The sequence below is a fragment of the Emiliania huxleyi genome, assembly GCF_000372725.1.
Source record: "Emiliania huxleyi CCMP1516 unplaced genomic scaffold EMIHUscaffold_541, whole genome shotgun sequence".
Taxonomy (NCBI): domain Eukaryota; phylum Haptophyta; order Isochrysidales; family Noelaerhabdaceae; genus Emiliania; species Emiliania huxleyi.
The window spans coordinates 19,582-29,095 of record NW_005197936.1 but is presented as its reverse complement, the minus strand read 5'-3'; the positions used below and the strand labels follow the sequence as shown (position 1 = coordinate 29,095).

Here is a 9,514-nt window from a genome sequence, read left to right as displayed (position 1 = left end):
GCGGCCTTTTGCGCCAGACGCCAGACGTGGCAGATAGAGTCTCGCTCCTGTGGGCAGTTCTCCGCGTCCCGGGTAGAGCGAGCTCCCGAGGTGCTACCCGCCCGCTGCGCGCATTGGACTCCAAGTCGATACGAGCGCGCCGCGCGTGGAGCACGCGGCGCGCTCGCATCGATTCGCCACTTCCAGCGTGAGGTGGAGTCTCGCTCCTGTGGGCAGTTCTCTGCGTCCCGGGTAGAGCGAGCTCCCGAGGTGCTACCCGCCCGCTGCGCGCATTGGACTCCAAGTCGATACGAGCGCGCCGCGCGTGGAGCACGCGGCGCGCTCGCATCGATTCGCCACTTCCAGCGTGAGGTGGGGTGTGTAAATAGCTTCAAAGGAGGACCAAGCCGCAAGCGCACCAGCGACACAAGGGACCGTTCTACTAATGCCCTCAAACCAGGGACCTTTGGCAAAGGGGCTGGGAATGCTGCGCTCTCCCACCGCCCACCCCCTGGCCCCGCGCCGCCGGCCGCGCCCAAATAAATAAATAAATAAAACGGACACCGCTCTACTAGGAGATGGGTAAAAAGGAACAGGTCCCCGCCCTGCGGTCTTTGTGCAGGGTTCTTTGTGGGTGTGGTCGGCGACTAGCCGGGGTCGTCCTCCCGACCGCGCCCGTCGCCCGTCCGCCGTCGAATTCATCGGGCGGACACGGGACGCGGGCGGCGGGGGCTCTCTCGGCTGCGGACGGCCTACGGGACCGGCCCCAGCTTCGGCTGAGGGCTGAGGTAGTGGTAGTGGTAGAGCCCGACAAGCTGCCGAGCCCGAAGGAGGTGGGGTCCTCCTCCTCACACCCGCCGTCACCCCGGCGGCCCGCGCACGCACGCCGTCTGAGCCTAGCGCAGCGCGAACTCGCTCTGAGCCTAGCGCAGCGCGAGATTTGCGCAGCAACCCGGCCGGGCAACCCTTTAAAAAAAGTTATTTTCAACCTGGTTCGCTCGGGCTCCTCTCCTGGACCAAGTCTCGCCACTGCTCTCGCACCTCTCTACCCATGCTCGACGCATCCAACCTCGGAGACCTCGCGGCGGAGGACTGGCAGTGGCCCGAGGAGGGCGCGCAGCGCTCGGCCTACTATGCTCCCAACCGCGTCGAGACGCAGGAGCCGCCGGCGCCCAAGCCAGAGCCCAAGCTGCTGAAGCGGGGGAGCGCCGCGCCGGCGGCGTCGAGCGAGGCCGCAGCGGTCGGCGCCGCGGGCGGAGCCGCGCCGGCGCAGCGCACGGTCCACATCTCGGACTATGCGTGGGCTGACGACGGTCTGCACGTCAAGGTGTACCTGAGCGTGCCTGGCGTGCGGCGTGAGGCAGTCCAGTGTGAATTTCGCGACGACGCGGTCGACTTTGCAGCCGAGGGCCTGCCCGACGGCACGAGGCGGGTGCTCGCGCTCCGCCGACTCTACGACCACATCCACCCTCCCGGCTGCTCGTGCAAGGTGCTCGAGTCCAAGGGCAAGGTTGTGCTCGCCCTCGCCAAGCCGCCGCGCAGCACCACCTTTGACGCGGTCAAGGATTGGCGGACGCTCACGCTGGCCTGCGGCGCCGAGCGCATAGACGTCGCCGACCCGTTCGCCTCCCACCAGCAGAAGAGCTTTGACGGGATGATGGCGGGTCTGCCGCCACTGCCAGCCAAGTCTGCGGCGAGGCCGCACTGACGGCTCGGCGAGGACTATACAGCACAAGAGATATCAACTGATTTTGGTGACTGGTCGTTTAAAATGACGTTTCTCACACAAATCTGCAGCTCACTCTAGGCCCCGGGGGACTGGGCGCGAGAGATCGATGTACATACACAGCTACGCGGGCCCCGCGCTTTACGTTGCGCGCGCCCCGCGCGCGCACGAACAGTGCGACAACGTCAAAGAGGAGAGCTAGCCCAACCCGCAAAAGACACAGCGCAAATGAGATACATAGTACATCCAAAGCCAATCATTCGGCTTTGGGCTTGCCGTCCGCGTCGACAGGCGCGGTGCTCCCCGGCGCCTGGGGTGGCGCAGGCAGCGCCTCGCTGCCCTCCTCCTCGCCCACCTGCCCAAACTCGTTCGCGCGGCGCGAGTCGACCCCGTACGCCCAACGCTGGTAGAGGTAGACGACGAAGATGAGGTCGTCGCGCAGGCAGGAGAGGCGGTGCATGGTTGGCATGGTGATGACGAAGGCGAAGAGGTCGTCGACGAAGGTGTTGAGCGCCTTGTACATGAAGGTCTTCCACGGCATGTGCGCGGTCGACTTGAGCCGGTAGTTGATGAAGAGCTGCGGCGTCATCTTGATGAAGCCAAACGAGTACACGCTGTGCGACAAGCGGAGGGATCGCCAAGCGGCGGCGGGGCGGGGGGCGGGGCGGGCGGCGGGCCCTCCCTCACCAGCCGACCACGGCGCGCAGCAGCCACGAGTACCAAGACTTGTGCTCGTCGTAAAGCAGCGAGTAGGACGCGTAGCCGACCGCCAGCGGCGCGATCACGCGGCCGAGGTACGCCATCGCCTCCTCGTCGTGCGCCTTTGTGTCGGAGAGCACGTACGAGTCGGCCGCCGTGAGCTGCAGCCGCGGCCGCCACGACCCGGCTGGCCAGCGCAGTGCGACCGACTTGACGATCTTGCGCAGCTTCCAGGCCTCGATGAGCAGGCCGACGCCGTTGGAGAGGAGGATGACCTAGGCGAGCCTCGCCGAGGTGAGCCGAGGCCGAGGCTGCACCGCCGTGGGGTGGCGAGGAGGAGGCTGGCCCATGAGGTGTCCGAGTCGAGGAGGTAGAGGAAGATGACGGCCTGGATGAAGAGGTTGAGGAGCAGCGAGTTGAGGGAGATGCCCTTCATCGACTTGTTGTCGCGCCAGAACTGGACGTCGTTCTTGAAGGCGAGGAAGTCGAAGAGGCTGTGCAGCAGCGAGACAGCCATCGTCAGGCCGAGCAGCCACGGGTTGGTCTCGAGCAGCATCCTGCGCATCTCCTCCACCATCTCGTCGCCGTGCACCGCCGCCTGCGCCGCGAGGGGCCGCGTCATCCACCTCCGCTGCGTCTCGGCTCAGCCTAGGGCGACGTCTCCGCTGTGCATCTGGGCCCGCATCTGGGTCCGCATCTCGGCTGCGTCTCGGCTGGCAGGCTGGGCCTGCATCTCGAGGGATTGTGTCATCTGCATGCCGAGCTGCCACTTGACCAGACTCGTCGGCGCGAGACTCACGGTGAGGTTGAGGTACCCGGTGGAGGCGTTGAGGCGAGGCATGCCGCTGCGCAGGCTCCACAGCTCGTTGACGTACAGCGGCGGCGTGTAGGCGCCCGTCGCAGGCTCGACGCGCAGGGCGTGCCGCATCTGTGGCGGGATGCCGTTCGGCGGGAAGGAGGTGAAGTCCGAGAGGAGGTCGAGCCTACGGCGCGTGTCGCGGGCGTGTGTCGTCGACGTGTCGTGGACAGATCCCTCGAGCGGGAGAGGTGGAGGGCGAGCCGGACGGCGCCGCCCGCCCAGTGAGGAAAGACGTCGAACTCGCCCGTGCCGGTGCTGTGCAGCGTCCGCATCACGTCGAGCAGCGACGACTCCGCGCCGCCACCGCCCCCTCCGCCGCCGCCAGACGCTGCCTCGCCGCCGCCGCTCCCTCCCAGCGCGACCTCGCGGCCCGCCGAGCCGCCGCCGCCGCCCTCCGCAGGCGCAGCCCGGTGGTCCGGCGCAGCCTCGTGGTCCGGCGCAGCCTCGTGGTCCGGCGCAGCCTCGTGGTCCGGCGCAGCCCGGTGGTCCGGCGCGGCCTCGTGGTCCGGCGCGGCCTCGTGGTCTGGCGCAGCCTCGTGGTCTGGCGCAGCCTCGTGGTCTGGCGCGGGGTCCGCAGACGTGCTGGGAAGGGCGTGTCCGCCTGGTGGGTTGCCCTCACCACCGCCGGTCCCGTCACCGCCCTCGACCTCCCCGCCGCCCGCCTCCTCGCCCGTCAGCAGCCTCTTGGTGCTCGACTTCCTGCGCACCTTTTGCTGCCGCACCAGAGGGACGTGCGCCTGCGGGAGAGGCAGGCGCGCGGGGGCGTGGGCGAGGGCGAGGGGGAGAGGCAGCGAGGGCCAGGCGGGAGCGAGGGCGGGAGCGAGCGAGCGAGGCGGCGAGGGCGGCGGCGAGGGCGGCGGAGGTGGGGGCAGAGGGCGAGGGCGGGATGCGCCTCCGTCACAGCGGCAGCAACCGGGACGGTTGCGATCCCCGGCGGCGGGATGACCGACACGTAGGCGTGGAGCCAGAGCTGCGAGCGGTTGGCTCTCAGCTCGTCTGTCGGCTCGAGCGTCAAGCTCACCGTGTGGCTGCAGTCCGCCTCGTCTGCGGCGCCGTAGACGAGGCCCTCGGCGGTGGCGACTAGCCCGCGGGACGCAGCGGCCGCGTCTGTGGCGGGGACGACCGCCGCGCCTCCGGCGGACGGATCCAGGTGCGGCCGCTCAAAGTGTGCGCCGTCCGAGAGGTAGAGCTGCAGGGCGAGCTTCGATCCGCGAGGCCACGCGTTGACGTGCGGCGGCCTGGTCACGCGCTGCACCTCTCCGGCTTCGGCCGGTGCCGCCTGCGCCTGTGCCTGCTTCGCCTTTAGTCTCGCCGGCTTGAGGATGAAGTTGTTGACGCAGTAAAAGACGCAGGCGTAACAAAAGACGAAGCGAAAGATCTGATGCAAGGCGCCCGACACAGCCATCGGGCTGCCTGGTACGTGCCACGACTGTCTGGTCCCGCTACGACGGTCTGCCGAGCCGCCACGCGGCTGCCCGACTCGCACAACTGCGGTCTTTTTAGGGCCGCCAAGAGCGATCGATTTCTTTTTCAGTGTATTTGGCGTACATTCCCGTAGGAGGACTCTGCTGACAGGGTTTGCGATGAGGAGCGACCCGAACGGTTTCTGGGAGGTTAGTTTTCAACGCCGAGAAGAAGTGTCATGGATGTTGTTTTGTATGCGCTTTCTCTTGTCTCGAGCTGCTAGGGCTCACGATGAAGCGCCCGCGCCCGGTTGCCCTCTCAGACGCGTCGTTCTCCGCGTACCTCGCGCACCTTTCGGCCCTCGTCAGCATACGGACGGTCACCAGCGACGCCCACGCCACGGCGGCAGGCATCGAGCACTGTCGAAAGGCCCTTGTTGCTCTGCTCGAGCCGTTCGGCTGGCGCGTGAGCACCGATGTGGAGGGCAACCTTCGGTGCGAGCCGCGGTCGGACGCCATCGACCCTTCGCGGCCGCTGCTCTGGCTGTGCGCTCACATCGACACTGTGGACGCAGATCCGGTCGACTTTGGCGGCCACGACCCATTTTCCTGCCGGGAGACGCAGTCGCACCTGGTGGGACGTGGCACAAACGACTGCAAGGCGGGCGTCGCGTTCATGCTCTGGTACGCCGAGCAGCTGGCGGCCGGGGCCCTTCCGGCATTCAACGGCGGCTTCTTGGTGACGCGCTACGAGGAGGCCGGCTCACACCAGCCGCGCTCGGCGACCGCGTTTGCTCGGTCCCTCGCGTCTGGCGAGCTTCAGCTGGCCGAGGCTCCCCACAAGACGTTCTTCATGATCCTGGAGAACACGGTCAGGCTACGCCCGGCTGGCGCGGCTGAGATAGGCGTCTACGATCGCGAGAGGCATTCCGTGTCGCTCCGGTGCAAGGGCGGGCTCGCGGCGCTGGGGTCTGCGCTGCTCGCGCTGGAGGATCATGTGGAGTGGAAGACGGTGAGCATCTGGCCGACGAACGTCTCGGAGGACGCCGCGCTCGGGGCGTTCGGGCTGGCCGGCTCGGCGCTCAGGGTGCTAGCGCAGGAGGGCGGACACTCGTGCACGGTGCGGAACGCAGACAACCACGTCTGGAGGCAGCTCGTGCGCGCCGCCGTCGGAGGCGGGAGTGCAGGCGACGGCGACAACGGGGCCGGCGCGGCGCTGCCCGTGTCGACGGTGCTCGCTTGGTCTTCGTCGCTCACGGACGGCGGGGCCGGCGGGAGCGATGCGGCGCCGGGACTGCTGTGGAGCGGCAGCGAGGCCCAGCCGACGCGCGTGAGCTCCAGGGTCGCCGTCCTTCCTCGGGAGGCCGTGGCGGAGGCCGTGGTGCGCAGCGTGGCTGATCGCGCGGGAGGCGGTAGAGGGCGCGAGGATCGAGCGGCGACGGAGGGCTGCAAGCCACCGAGCCTCGCTGCGCAGCTGAGTGCGGCGGCGTTGGGCGGAGACGTCGAGCACACACTGCTCCTCAATTACCGCGGCCTCCGCCCACTGCGCGAGGTGCGCGCCCAGATCGCGCAGCTGGAGGCCGCGCTCCCGTCGGCCGTGCACCTGGTCGGCGACGACCTCGAGGGCGGTGCGGGCGCCCAGCAGGCGTGTTTCGTCGCGAGCTCCTCTCTGCCACGTGTCCTCGAGGCTGCCATCGACGGCATCAACGACGCTGCCGCCAACGAGGGCACCCTCACGCTCAAGTACGAGCCCAACCCCGGCCGCTCAGACGCGTCGCACTTGTGGCGCGGTCTGCCGGAGGAGCTGCGGGGCGAACGCGTCGTGCCCTTCACGTGTGGGCCGGGCCACCGCTCGCACCGCGACGCGGAGGGCACCATGCGCAAGACGCACGGGCCCAACGAGGGGTTCCACAAGGCGGCGGGTCGGCAGGTGTTGCCATTCTTTGTCGCGGCCGTCGCCGCGTTTGCCTTACCCGATCACAAGTATGATATGTGATATCCAACCTGATTTGCTAGGACCGTGGTCCGTGGACTGGAATATATGAGTCGAGCTCGTCGCTTTTCCCCGATTCCCCCGCTCACAGCCTTGAGGGGCTGAGCCTCGCTGTCCGCAGGATGAGCTTCAGCCTGTCTCAGGACACACGTCGCGGGGGTCTCACGGGAGGAAAGGAACAAGTGTCTCACCGACTCGTGTGTGCACAGGGCGTGAGCTTCGTATATGGTTGCTTCCCCCAGGATTAGTCTTGTCTGCTTGCGGGAAGAGGGAACACCCTCGGGCGGCCGGGTGGGGCTGCGGCTGCGGGCTGGAGCTAGCATGGCTCGATAGAGCCGAGACCCCGTGTTGAGGCGGCGCTCCTTTGGGCGGCTGTGTTGAATCAGCAGATCATTCTAATATCGATCAACCCTCCCTCTCTCTCTCTTGAGACTCGGCTCTATCGAGCCAAAGATAGCCGGATCGAAATCAGCGCCGTGGCGACAACGACAAGGGGGGCTCTCCAAGGCGAGCCGTTCGTTGTTCGAGGTGCTTGGTCGTGTACAGTGTTGGTTTCGGCGTAACGTAGGCTTGGTCAGGGCAGCATCTAGCTGCTCTTGGATTTCCCGGAAGACGGCGTCAAGAAGAAGCTCACCCTAGAAGCACACGGAAAGAATGCTCCAGTCCTGAGCTTGAGCACCTAGACTACCTAGGGCAAGCGCGTAGATGCCGAAGCCCACGTTCTTGGACAAGATCGCGGCGACTTGCATTCGAGGGGATCCGACGAAGGGATCAATGAAGGTGCCCAAAGGGGTCGATGCGTCCTCTTGGTCCTCTCGTGCCGCCTTGATTTACTTTTAGGCCGATTTTTTTCGAGGGGTGCCCGGCGCCGAGCTTTTAGGGTCGGACCTCAAGACAGCCTTGTAGATCCCTGGGCGAGGGTGATGGCGTCCCCGTCGGGAGCGCTGTGTGTTGGTGGAGGAAGGACAGCAACCACAGGCAGGTGCCCGGCAGCGTCCCGCCACACGCACGATCCGGATGACCTCTCTCCTCCGGATCCCAGTCAGTCCCGTGGGGCTAGTCCTCTCGTCTAGCCTTTCAGTGTACGACTGTACGTATCTTTTTAGGGGAGAAGCGCGTGTGTGTGTTCTCTATAGATAGAGGCCCCAAAGGTAAAGCTCGAGCCCAAGGCTGCGTGAGAGCTCGGAAGCGAGCTTTGCACGGCGATCGAAGATCTCTCTCAGTGTGTAGGTACGTTTTAGCTTCTCAGTGTACTCTCTCTCTCGCTCTCTCAGTGTACGAGAGTGTGTGTGGCTATTCGCTCTTACGAATCTGCCTCTCGGAAGACGCGCGCCGGCCCGGGGGACTCTCGCTTGCGATCCCGTTCCAGCCACAGAGGCCGCGTGAGGCGTGTGGGACGGTGCACCCACGCTGGGGCCCGAGTGCACTGGCCACGCGTCTCGAGGGGAGGGCGGCTCGTAACTGAGGTTCGCCGTCAGAGACAGTCGCCCTCCCCTCAACCGTGGGGGGCGTACTGGCTTGATCCCACCGGATAAGGGCGGGCAGTCTTCCGTGACTGCTGTCACGCTAAGGCCGACGCCCCCTTGTCCACCCGATGAGAGGGGATCACGGGGTATAGACTCCGTGCGCCCGGCCGGCTTACTAGGTCCCGCCCTTCTCTCGGAAGACGCGCGCCGGCCCAGGTGACTCGCTTGCGAGGTAGATCCCGTTCCAGCCAGAGGCCGCGTGACCACCATGGAGACGTCCGGCGGCGCCGAGGGGCGAGATCGTGCCGATCTCCTGGCAGATGATGTTGAGCACCTCGGCGATGCGAGCGCGGCGGGAGGCGCCGCCGCCGAAGACGGAGTCGGCGACGCTCGAGACGACACTGAAGGAGGGCGCGTTGGACGCCGGGGCGGGCGGGTCGTGCTGCGACGCGCCGAGCCGGCCGATGCTTGCTGTCGGCAACAGGTTGGAGAGCGCGCCAGTCGAGATGCCCCCGAGCCTTGCACTGACGACGGCACGCCACGGGCTAGTACGGTGGGGAACCCTTGCGTGTGATCTGTCGGTATTCATCCATTTTGCGCGTACTCGTGGTGTTGTAAGGACGTGCTGCTCTGAGAACCAGACGTCTCGAACACAGAGAGCCCGGCCCTTACGGAGTCGCGCACGCACAAGACACCACCAGAAACCATAGACCACCATGGCAGTCCCCGTCGACGCGCGGGCGGCGAGTGCGATGGGGCTCGGCCTGCTTGCTCGGCGCACGTTAGCACGCCGTGGGCTCAGGCCCCCCCGTTCTCACACCGACGCCGCTCGTTCAGGCCTCGCCGAACTCGAACTTGAACTCGTGGCCCTCCTCCTGCGAGGCCCACTTTGCGCCCGCGATCGTGAAATCGAAAGCCTTGCCATTCGCCTTGAGCTCCTTGGAGAGGTACTTCACGAACTTCTTGTAGCTGCGTGGGAGCAGCGCGACGGGAGGTGAGGGTTCAGCGGCAGTAAGGCGCGTGCGGGAGGGGGAGCGTGTGCGGGCGTGTGCCGTGTGCGGGGCGGGTGTGGAGGGTGTCACTTCTTCCCGTTCTTCGTGATGGTCATGGAGGTGGGCGAGCCCGGCTTCGGGGAGGTGGAAGACTTCGCCATGTTGTTGATTATGACGTCTGCGCCGCGCCGGGGGGGGGAGCACCCGTGAACAGGAGAGTGGGATGGGGCTGAGGGGCGTGTACGGCGGCGGGCTGGGCGGCGGCGAGGGTGGCAGCGGCGAAGGGTGGGTCCGCACGCAGCGGGGCGCGCGGCTGTGGTTCGCGGGGGCGGCGTGCGGATATTTCTTCTCTGCCGCAGCGTCTGCGACGTCTGCGCGCGACACCCCCGGTGGCGGC

General features: G+C 66.9%; 3 protein-coding genes across 3 annotated transcripts; 1 reads left to right on the top strand and 2 right to left on the bottom strand.

Annotated features, from left to right (window-relative positions):
- Positions 1–1,961: 1,961 nt before the first annotated feature.
- Positions 1,962–3,332, bottom strand: EMIHUDRAFT_316803 (hypothetical protein; the record flags this gene model as incomplete). The annotated part of the gene is made up of 4 exons (XM_005765684.1): positions 1,962–2,319; positions 2,393–2,679; positions 2,790–3,002; positions 3,180–3,332. 4 exons carry the CDS (start codon positions 3,330–3,332, stop codon positions 1,962–1,964), a joined length of 1,011 nt encoding a protein of 336 aa, XP_005765741.1.
- Positions 3,333–4,958: 1,626 nt separating this feature from the next.
- Positions 4,959–6,662, top strand: EMIHUDRAFT_119895 (hypothetical protein; the record flags this gene model as incomplete). Its single annotated transcript, XM_005765683.1, has 1 exon — positions 4,959–6,662. One exon carries the CDS (start codon positions 4,959–4,961, stop codon positions 6,660–6,662), a length of 1,704 nt encoding a protein of 567 aa, XP_005765740.1.
- Positions 6,663–8,300: 1,638 nt separating this feature from the next.
- On the bottom strand, positions 8,301–9,278 carry EMIHUDRAFT_119894 (hypothetical protein; the record flags this gene model as incomplete). Its single annotated transcript, XM_005765682.1, has 3 exons — positions 8,301–8,643; positions 8,981–9,094; positions 9,208–9,278. 3 exons carry the CDS (start codon positions 9,276–9,278, stop codon positions 8,301–8,303), a joined length of 528 nt encoding a protein of 175 aa, XP_005765739.1.
- Positions 9,279–9,514: the final 236 nt, after the last annotated feature.